The sequence below is a fragment of the Panthera uncia genome, unplaced genomic scaffold, assembly GCF_023721935.1.
Source record: "Panthera uncia isolate 11264 unplaced genomic scaffold, Puncia_PCG_1.0 HiC_scaffold_2015, whole genome shotgun sequence".
NCBI lineage: Eukaryota > Metazoa > Chordata > Mammalia > Carnivora > Felidae > Panthera > Panthera uncia.
In genome coordinates, this window is record NW_026058707.1 from 6,278 (window position 1) to 17,062 (window position 10,785).

Sequence of the window (10,785 nt, forward strand, 5' to 3'; positions counted from 1 at the left end):
TCCTATTACCTGCTTTCTCAAGAGTTTTTTTGAGTTCGGAGGTCTTTTTGCTTGGTGCTGGTTTTCTCTCATGGGTGGTGACCTCTAGTTCTGCACATCCTGTCTGATGACCACTGGGAGGGGTTCTGTTAAGCGGCTGATCTTCTGGGTCTGCAGGCTCCCTTCTTCCCAGGTACGACCAGCCAGGGCACTGTCCCGTTACCTCCCCTGAGAGTCTCCTGGGGGAGATGCTTGGCTTCTGGGTCTGTGGCATCAGTGGATGAGAAGTGTGGGGAGACCCCGTGGGGCACTGCCCGTCGGCTTCCCTGGGGCCTGCCCCTGCCCTCACCCACTTGGAGACTGGAGTACCCCAGCCCAGAGCCGCTCCCAGAGTAATCCTCTTGGGTGTATTCTGGGCTTTGGTCTCCTTCTTCCATGCGATCCTATCTGCCTTCCATATTCTAGAAGTCTTCATTGCTGGTTGACCAAGGATGCCCTGTGTTGCTTTCCAGGGATGTGTGCATTTGTTAATTACTTATACTGGTGATTTTTTTTTTCTCTTGAGATCAAATTCACCATTATTTTCTTTTAAATTCATTTTAATTACACTCTTTGCTTATTTATTTGTTTTTGAAATAAGTTCTACGCCAAACATGGGTCTTGAGCTCATGACCCTGAGATAAATAGTCACATGACCTGCCAACTGAGCCAGCCAGGAGTTGGTAAAATTCACCATTTTAAAGTGTGCAATACAGTATTTATTTATTTATTTTAATTCACAATGTGGCACCACCACCACTATCTGATTTCAGAGCATTTTCGCCTCCCCCAAAAGAAACCCCTTCTCTCCCAATTCACTCCTTCTTCCATGCCCTTACAGTGACTCATCTACGTTGTGTCTCTATGGATTTGCCTACTCTGGGCATTTCATCTAAATGGAATCATGCAATATGTAGGTTTTCATGACTGGCTTCTTTGACTTTGCAGTGTTTTCAAGGTTCATTATGTTGTAGTACCAGTCATTCCTTCTTTTCTTTTCTTATTTTAGTGCTCATTTATTTATTTGAGAGAGAGAGAGAGAGAGAGAGCAGGGGTGGGGTAGAGAGACAGGGAGAGAGAATCCAGAGCAGGCTCTTTGCTGACTCAGTGCCCAATCCCACAAACCTGTGAGATCCTGACCTGAGCCAAAATCAAGAGTCTGATGCTTAACTGACTGAGCCACGCAGACACCCCCTGGGTCATTGCTTTTCACAGCTGAATAATATTCCTTTGTATGGACACACCACGTTCTGTTTATCCATTCATCGGTTCATGGACATTTGGGTTAATCTACTTTGTGGCTGTTATAAACAATACTGCTGTGATCATTAGATTTAGGGCTCTCCTCCCTAACCGTGACAACCACTGATCTTTTTAGTGTCTTTGTAGTTTGTTTTTTCCTGAACGTCGTGGAGTTGGAATCACACAGCATGTAGCCTTTTCAGATTGACTTCTTTCACTTAGCAATATGCACTCAAGGTTTCTCCGTGTCTTTTTTGCCCATTTTAATGGGGTCATGAATTTGTTTTTAATATGATGGTGATGACGTCTGGGGATATGAGCGGGGAGTGGAGGCTGCCTCATAGGCGCCACCTGGCCTCTTGCCTTCGTTGCAGGAACCCTCTGGAAAGAAGGGCTGGGTGTGCGGGCTCCATGCCCGAGGGGAGGCCAGAATGATGTCTTGTCTCACATGCCAGGCTGTCCCTGAGGGGTCCCCGGATCCCTTCCCCGGTCCTCCCTCTGTCTCCCATGCCCGTCTCTGTGTCCCTTAGACGATCTTGTGGAGAAGATGCCATGCTCAGGGAACTCCTCCCGCGTCTGTGAGTGCCGTGCTGGCACGTTCTGTGCCACATCAGCCACCAACTCCTGTGCCCGCTGCATCCCCCACACCGTCTGCCCGAAAGGGATGATTGTCAAGGTCCAGGGTAAGTATCCCCACCCTCAGCCCGGCACCGAGACCTGTGCCAAGCTGTACCCCGCCTCCACCACCGTCCCAGATCTCCAAGTGACCTCTGACCTTCTCCTTCCTCCTTCCTGTTGGACTGACACGTCTCCTTTCGAGAGGCTGTGGGTGTACCATTTACTCAGAGCCCCCCGGCCTCTTCCCTGCACTTCGGGTCCCAGGCTCGGAGAGACCCTGGTGGCCTGAGACACAGGCCCGGCTGGAGGAGTGTTGGGTTAGTGGAGACTCGGGGCAGAAGTTCTCTGATGCCTGAAAAATAAGAGCAAAACTCAAGTCTTCTGTCCCGGGACTTTCCCAGGGTATGGGGGCTGTTTTTCCCAACTCACAGTCAAGGCATTGGGAGTTAGAGGAGCCGAGGAACTCGGATTTCTCTTCCAACTTGCTGTGTGAGTTCAGGCAAATGCTTGACCCTCTCTGAGCCTCTGATTTTGTGACAGTACAAGGAGGCCAGAAAAGAGGTAGGAAAAGAGGCCAGAAAAGAGGTAAGGGCCACAGATCCGGTGCAGGTGGTACTGAGGGCACGTTTCAGAGGGAGGTTGGAGAGTGGGTGGGCTCTGGACCATGGCCCACTAGTGGTGCCACAGCCACCCAGGCTGGGAGGCTGCAGGGTGGAATCAGAGAGCTACACCCATTCGGGAGAAAAGTGCCCAACACTGAGCCCATGATGCTCCTTGTCCTCAACTGGTCCTTTTCCAAAGCCCAGGCCTTACCACCCTCTCCCCCGACAGCCCATCCTTCCCTCACCCCCACAGCCAGCCTACCCCCAGTCCAACAGATTTGCTCCCCAATTCTGTCTCCCGTTCCCACCCCCATTTCCTCCTGTCGTTCCTTGTCCATGGCTGACAGGCAGAGCCACCCTGCTTAACCAAATGTGATTTCTCTCTGCCTGTCTCTCTCACCCCCACACACCTGCCATAAAAACACTTCAGTATTTTCTCGTTTCTACAGCGATAATGACATGGTCCTTTGGCAAAAGAGAACGGGTGTTTGGAGGGATTTCTTTAATTCTGCTCCCGTTGGCATTTCTGGGCTGCTGGTTTATCGGGCTCCATGTCTGGGATCTATGAACAAAGAGAAACCCCAGTGGACTTGCCACCGTGTCCTTCCTAGGGTTCCAAGGGCTACCCTCTCCTCTCCACTGTTCAGAGCCTTCTTTGTCTCATGCATATTTTTATATGTATAAAGCACATATATGCATGCTTTATACATGTGCCCGGGCGTTTAGCTGTCCTTATCGGGAGGACTAGGGCAAAGGGCACCCAGGCCAGCTTCGCACGAGCAGTCTCCAGGACGTGACCCTGCACGCGACCCTGCGCCGTGTCCGCCTCCCTCCTCCAGGTCACACTCCCGCCGGCCCCCTCCTTTCTTGGCCCCACTGGTCTGCTCACCTTCGGCTCCGTGGATGTGCGGTGCTTCTCACTGCTACCAGGCGTTTGTGCGTGGTGTCCCCTCAGCACATCCTCTCCTCCTGCTCACTCGGTCACGTCCTGCTCAGCCTGGCCTCTCTGTCCTCGCCTCACTTCCTCAAGAGGAAGTGCCATGACTTGTGACAGGTCACATCTCCATTGTGATCTCTCATCACACGTGGTCCTTTTCCAACACGGATGTGAACACCGGTGTCTGTCTTGGTTCGATCAACGCTGGCCTCCCTCCCTGGGCCGTAGATGCGTGAGGGCCGAGGTCATCTCCCCATTGCCTGATCAAGGCCAGGCACAGAATCTTCTCTGCAGAGATCTATGCAGGAGGACGTGGGGGCCCCGGACAGCTCAGTGCTGCGGGTGGGTGGGGCTCAAATCTGGCCCAGTTCTCCCCGGGTCACACAAATGCTGTGCTGAGGGGCTTGCGGCAGCGCGCCACCTGCCAACAGGGCCGGGGGGTGGAGTGGAAAGTGCTCTGGGCTGGGCATCAGGTCCCCGGGGTATTGTTCGCCTGCAGCCGTGGCGCATGTTCCCACCCCACCCTGGGCTTCAGTGTCCCATCTGGGAAATGTAAAGTTGCCACTAGACGGCCCTGGGGGACCTTCCAGCTCTGAAACAATTGCATCTCTGCTAGCATCGGTTTAGAGTTCTGTTCGAGCCAGGGCCCGTGGACCCGCTCCAGAAAGGAGGCCCTGTTTTGGTGGTGTTCCTGCAGCTGCCGCATGGTGGCGCCCGAGCCCCCCCTTTGCTGCCCCTAGACCCCTGCTGCCCCTAGCGGTACCATTGGCCACATGCCTCCACGGAGCGTTTAAAAGGTGGCCAGTTGCAGGCGTACGAAAATGTAAAACATCTCATTAATTATCGTTATGTTGCTTGTCTACCTCTGTAGTTTAGATATATTGGGTCACATACATTAAATTAACTTCACGTGTTTCTTTTTACTTTTGTAAAAATGTATCTTTCTTTTTACGTTTTAAAAAGGGGTTACTTGGAAATTTAAAACGACAGCGTGATTCACATCATATTTCTATGGGACAGCGCTGCTGGCTGACTTCTGGGCTCCCACGTGGACGCTCCCACAGGGCAACTCTCCAGCTGCGAGATGGACAGTAGTTTCTGCTTTAGCGTCAGCCGGTAGCTAAGCCGCATGGGGCAGCTTACATAGGTGTTCCCTCCTGAAATTTTCAAAACTCCAGAAAGTAGACGGAAGTATCCCCACTTTAGAACGGGGGAAATTGAGGTCCAGGGATGGCAGGTAAACCGTTCAAGACCACAGAGCAGGGAATGTCTGGGCTAGACTTTGAATGTCACACCCAGGCCTTGTCACGCCAGCGCACTCGGAAATACGAGACACGTGAGCATTGTTCAGGCCCCCCCTCCACTGAAGCCTTCAGATCATAATCGCACACGTGGGACTGTGTCTAAGCAATGGGACAGAGGTCTAGAAGGGGAAAAGGACACGCTGTTTCCTGGGGCGTTTACTCTGTATCACGCAGTGTGATGGGCACAGTGAGGACATGTTAGAGGTGGCAGGCAAACTCAGATCCACCTGATGGAAAGTGCTACGCGTTTTTCCTCTTTACCGTGTTTGCACCCAGGATTCTTCAGGAGTCTTTGGGTTGCACGTAACAAAATCTCAAATTTTTTGGCTGATGTAACTGCAAAGTCTGGGGCTGGCTCTGGGTAGTATCAGGCATGGCTGGATCCAGGAGCCCTGTCTTTACCTATTTGTCACCTCTGCTCCCCCAGATCCAAGCTTGCTTCCTACCCAAACCCAGTAGAAAGACGGTTTCTCCTTCCTGCAGTTTCAACAGCCATAATTGAAACCATGATATTGTACCTCATGGGGGTGGCTTGGGTCACGTGCCTACCGCTGAACCAGCTCCTCAGGGTCAGAGGAATCAAAGGGATTGATTGGTCCAAAGTCGTCTGGGTTTACTCCTGGGAGGGTGGGGTGGTGAGTCGGCCTCAGCCCCGTGCACGGATACTGAGACTGGGGAGAGTGTTCCGGGGAGAATCGGGATGCCTTAGCCCGAGGGGGAAGGGGTGCTGGGCAGGCACAAACACCAGATGGCCGCTGCGTTTTCCAAGCACCTCATTCTGAACTGTGGGTTGTGGTGGGAAAGAATCTGTTCCTAGAGCCTCCAAGCTCCTCGGTAGCACATCTGTCCACCTTGTGATCCCCTGCAGGCACAGCACAGATGGATACTGTGTGTGAGCGGCCTTCCCCGGTGACCAGCCCTGACCTCGGCACGGGCCCAGAAGACTGCCAGGCGCCCACCAGGTGACTCCCGGCCCTCTCCCTTCCAGCTGAATGTGGCATGGGGCTGTCCCAGCCCCCAGGATGCCCAGAGCACAGCTGGGCTGTGGTGTGGGTGGGGTTTGGCCCAGGGTATCAGGACTCCAGGGTGCCTCTCCGTCAACCCCACAGTCGCTTGACTCCCACCGTGTGCCCAGTGTTGCCCGAGCGCACGAGAGAAGGTCTAGACAGCGCAGCCATGGCTCCCAGGAGCGGACGGTGGGGCTGCCAGAGGCTGTGGGCTGAGGGGCTGGGAACCCCTTTGCTGTGGAAGCGGTTACCCCTGAGCACAGACCTCCCTGCGTCACCAGGAGGGTTGGCAGTGCCCTTTCCGGCTTCTTTCTCAGCGACACCAGCGCCCAGGCCGGGCCCCTGGTGACCTCCTCAGTGAGCTCCAGTGCCAGGACCACGCTCCTTGGAGGGGGCACTGCCATCACCCCCGAAGATGACTCCAAAACGACGGGGGCCCCCGGCTCTCCCTCCTCTGTGAGGAAGCCCAGTCCAGATCCAGGTAATTTCTCGAGAAGCTTTGGGTTGTTTCCCAGGGCAACGGCGTCTCACTGGCAGGCGACCTGTGTGTGGCATTCCGGGCAGGTGGGTCTCTCCTGGTCCAGGGAGAAGAGGGTCTCTAGGTCCCTTGGGGCTTTAGGCTTCGAGGGCCAGAGGGGATAAAGGAAGAAGTCATTCATTCGACAGCTTGGTGCCTGCTATGTGCCAGACACCGAGGTCCTGGCAAAGGAGCAGGTGTGGATATGACGCCCTCCTGGTTCCCGTGGTGACGAATTGGGGTCCTCAGTTCCCTCCTGTTTATCGCTGACCAGCCTTCTGTTGTATGGGTGTATACACCGTGTATATCCATTAGTGTTTGGATTTGGGTTGTTTCCACTTTTGGCTACAATTAACAGTGATAAACAAGTCTTTGTTTTCATGTCTCTGGGGTCAGTTTTAACTGAAAAATTTTTTTAAGTGCATTAATTTATTTTGAGAGAGAGCACGGGGGAGGGGCATAGAGAGTGGGAGACAGACAATCCCAAGCAGGCTCTATGCTGTCAGTATAGATCCCGATGTGGGGCTCCATCCCAAGAACCATGAGATCAGGACCTGAGCCAAAACCAATGGTCTCTGCTCAACCAACAGAGCCACCCAGGTGCCCCGCTGAAGAGGTGTTCTTAATTTTGAAGTCATCACGTGGGTCCATCTTTTCTCTTTCCGTCCTGCCTTATGTTCACTGAAGTCTCAAAGACTCCTGCATTACTTTCTAGGATCATTACTGTTTTGCCTTTCACGTTTAGATCCGCTGTCTGCCTACCTTTTGTTTGTGGCGGAGGCAGCGGTCATGTTGCAAGAGGCCGCATGGATATGCAGTTGAACCAACGCCTTTTATCGAACAAATTGTCCTTTCCCCGCTGATTTGCCTGCCATCGTTGGGGTAAATCTAAGGTCCATAGGTGCCTGGCTATGATCCGGACTTTATATTCCTTTCCGTTCGTTGTCTTTTTGTCTGGTCTGTGTGGATGCCATGCGGTCTCGACTCCAGGAGATTTTCGGTATATGGTGGAACAACTTCCCCATCTCTGTTCTCCAGCCCTGCCCTGGCTCTTCTTGGTAATTTGCATCTCTGCATCGACTTTAGAATCAGCCTTTCAAATTCCACAAAACGTCCCGTTGGGATTTTGATCGGGATTGCACTGAATCTGTGGATCAGGTTAGAGAGAATCCGTATTTTTATAGCATCAAGTACACGGGAAAGCCGTATGTTTGTTCAGACCGTCTTTATTTTTATGTATTTATTTATTTATTTATTTATTTATTTATTTATATTTATGAGGCCCCGCTTTCACGGTCTGTATTCGTACTGAAAATCAAGATCAGTCGTCTTTATTTTTATGTATTTAATTTTAGTTAGGTGAGCTCGAACTTCTCTCTCCCAATGATGTTTTATTCGTTTCCATGTAGAACGATTTACATCTTTGTGTTAGATTTCTAGGTATTTGATGTTTCTGATGATGATGACAGTGGTATTGTATTTTTCAGTATTGCGGGTTGTAAGTCTTCATTTTTAGTATTGTTTTGAACCGTGTGAGTAGTCAGTATGTGACAGCCTAACCTGTCACAATAGCAATCTCATAGGGTTCAACCCAAATGTATAGACACTCAGCTGAGTTTGGTGTAATAACATTATATCCAGTTACCTTGCTAACCTCACTGTGAGTCCTAATAACGTATCTGCCGATTCTTTTGTGGAATCTGTGCACCTAATGATGTCATCTGTCCCTGACAGCCTGGTGTCTTCCTCTCCTGGCCTCACTTCTTTTCTCTCCTTGCCTTGCCTTACTGCCTCGCCTGGGACCCCAGGGCCACACTGAGCGGAAGCTGTGGTAGTCGGCATCCTTGCCTCGTGGCTGATCTCAGAGGGAAGTGGCCCCAGGGTTTTGAGGAGGGTGGTGACATGGTGGGGCTGGGGAGAGGGCTCTGGCGTAGTGGCCATGACGGACCGCAGAGGGAAGGGCCTGGAAGCAGAGGGGCAGTTCAGAGGGAGTCAGTGCTCTTTTCCTGTGTGGCTGTAGACACATTCCTTCCCTCTCTGGGCTTCAGGACTCCCTCTGCAGATTGATCTGACACGTGAGGAGTCTGCCTTGGAGCTGGTGGTGGCGACTGGGTGAAGAGGTGGTGGTGAATGGGGCCTCTGCCTTGGCGGCCTGGCCTGGAGCTTGTCTGCTTCTTTCCCCAGGGCTGACCCCGCAGCCGCCGTGTCCCCAGGGGTCACCTGACTGCAGGAAGCAGTGTGAGCCCGACTACTACCTGGACAGGGACGGCCGCTGCACGGCCTGTGTGAGCTGTGCTCGAGGTAAGGGCCGCGTTCTCCTCTCCAGGGGCTACTTCTCAGGACGGGGTCCGTGGCGGGCGGGGGGTGGCAGGGAAGGTAGGGAGCATCAAGATTTGCTGCCTGGACTCTAGGTTGGCCCCTTGGTGCCTCAGTTTACCCCTCTGGATTTGTGAGTTGGTATCCTCCATGATGGTTTGCATCCGTTTTTAGAGATACTTAGTTAACCTGTTTCCTCCAGGGAGGGACTCACGTTCATTGAGTTCAATCTTCACAAGACTCCTAGGAGAAGAGCTTATGTTTCTTTTTTTAAGTAATCTCTGCCCAATGTGGGGCTCAAACTCATGACCCTGAGATCAGGGGTCACACGCTCTACAGACTGAGCCAGCCAGGCACCCCGAAGGTTCTTTTCTCATCCCCGCTTTCCAGTGAGGTAGGCTTAGGGAGGTTAAGTGCCTTTGCAAAGTTACAGAAGTCTCATAAGTGGCAGATCTGAAGTTTGAGCTGCGGTCTGACACCAGGAGCTGTGTTCTTTGCCTGCGACCACAAGTGCTTCCAGGAGATTCTTCCAATGAGCACTTTCATTGTTAATTTCTTATTATGCTGAGTGAATGTGGTTTGTGTGCTCTCTGGTGTTTGTTTTGTTTTGTGCGGGTTTTTTGTGAGGTGGGGCTGGGAAATTTGTTGAGATTTCTTGTGCCCTAATAAATGTGGATATTTTTAAAGCCTATTTTTAGTGTGTTTGGAGAAAAATGTGTTTGTTGTGTACAAAATTTTCTACATACCTATTGGATCAAGCTTGTTAATTGTGTTTTTCAAATAATATGCATTCTTTTCAACAAATTTTTTTTGAGTTTATTTTTTTCAGTAACCTCTACACCCAACGTGGGGCTTGAACTTCACGACCCCCGAGATCAAGAGTCTCATGCTCTTGCAGCCGAGCCAGCCAAGCATGCCCCTAGATAATATGCTTTTTTTTTTATTCTTAATTATATTTGTCTCCTTCCCAAAGGTTGATGTCAGAGATGGATGTGTTAAAATCCATCTTGCCTATACTTTTTTTCATCAGATGTTCATTGTGTTCCATTTATTTTTTCTCTCTATATGTCAAAGCTATGTTATTAGGTACAGTGTTTATGAATATTGTGTTTTCTTGGTGGGTTGGACCTTTTGTCAGCGTGAAGTACACCTCTTTAATCCTTATGAAGAATGCCTTAATTCCATTTTCATTTGATATTAATATTGCCATTCTTCTTTGCGTTAGCATTTCTCTGATGTATCTTTTGAGTTTTTAAAATTAATGACAGTGTTGTATGAAATGAAAGTTATAGGCATTCATTATAAAAAATTCGAGCAATACAGAAGTGTAAGAAAGAAGGCCAACTCTGCCCATTCCCCATCATTGGATGTCTGACTGACACTTCTCTGTGTATATATAGGGAGAGAAGGAGAATGGGAAGATTCATAGCCAGCCAGACTGGACACACGTGGAGAATAGGGATTTAAAAATTTTTTAAAAATATTTTATGTTTTTTTTGAGAGAGCGCAAGTGGGGGAGGGACAGAGAGTGAGACACAGAATCCAAAGCAGGCTCCAGGCTTAGTGTCAGCACAGAGCCTGAGGTGGGGCTCAAACCCACAAGCCGTGAGATCATGACCTGAGCAGAAGTCAGACGCCCAACCCACTGAGTCACCCAGGCATCCTGAGAATAGGGATTTTTAAGAAGTTGGGATCATACTGTTTACGACATTCAAGTGATTGATTACATTTTCTTTTATTTAAATGTATCAGAGGAAGAAGAAAGTAAAACAAAATGATCACAAGAGACAGCACTTTGTAAATAAAACCCTCTAGGGTCCCTGGGGGGCTCAGTCGGTTAAGCATCCAACATGATTTCAGCTCAGGTCATGATCTCTCTGTCTGTGAGATTGAGCCCTGCGTCGTCCTCTGCGCTGACAGCATGGAGCCTGCTTGGGATTCTTTCTCTCCCTCTCTCTCTGCCCCTCCCCTGCTTATGCTCTCTCTCTCCAAATAAATAAACATTAAAAAAAAAAAACAACACCTCTAACATTAAGAAGAGGTGTTAAAAATCAAGAAGCAGTTAAGAATCATTTAAGGAACAACTATGTCTTATGGTAAAGTTATGTTCTGTTTGTTTCAGATTTTTGATGGGATGTTGTAGATTGGCTTCCTGTCACAAAAAATGAAGTAATTAGCTTGTCACCTCCTTGTCCTCTTCCTGACTTTTACTACTTACGTATTT

General features: G+C 50.3%; 1 protein-coding gene across 1 annotated transcript; it reads left to right on the forward strand.

Annotated features, from left to right (window-relative positions):
- Positions 1-844: 844 nt before the first annotated feature.
- On the forward strand, positions 845-8,621 carry LOC125917566 (tumor necrosis factor receptor superfamily member 8-like; the record flags this gene model as incomplete). The annotated part of the gene is made up of 4 exons (XM_049623736.1): positions 845-1,943; positions 5,590-5,683; positions 6,046-6,209; positions 8,430-8,621. Coding segments are annotated over exons 1-4 (586 nt in total), but the record flags the coding sequence as incomplete, so codon positions are not given.
- Positions 8,622-10,785: the final 2,164 nt, after the last annotated feature.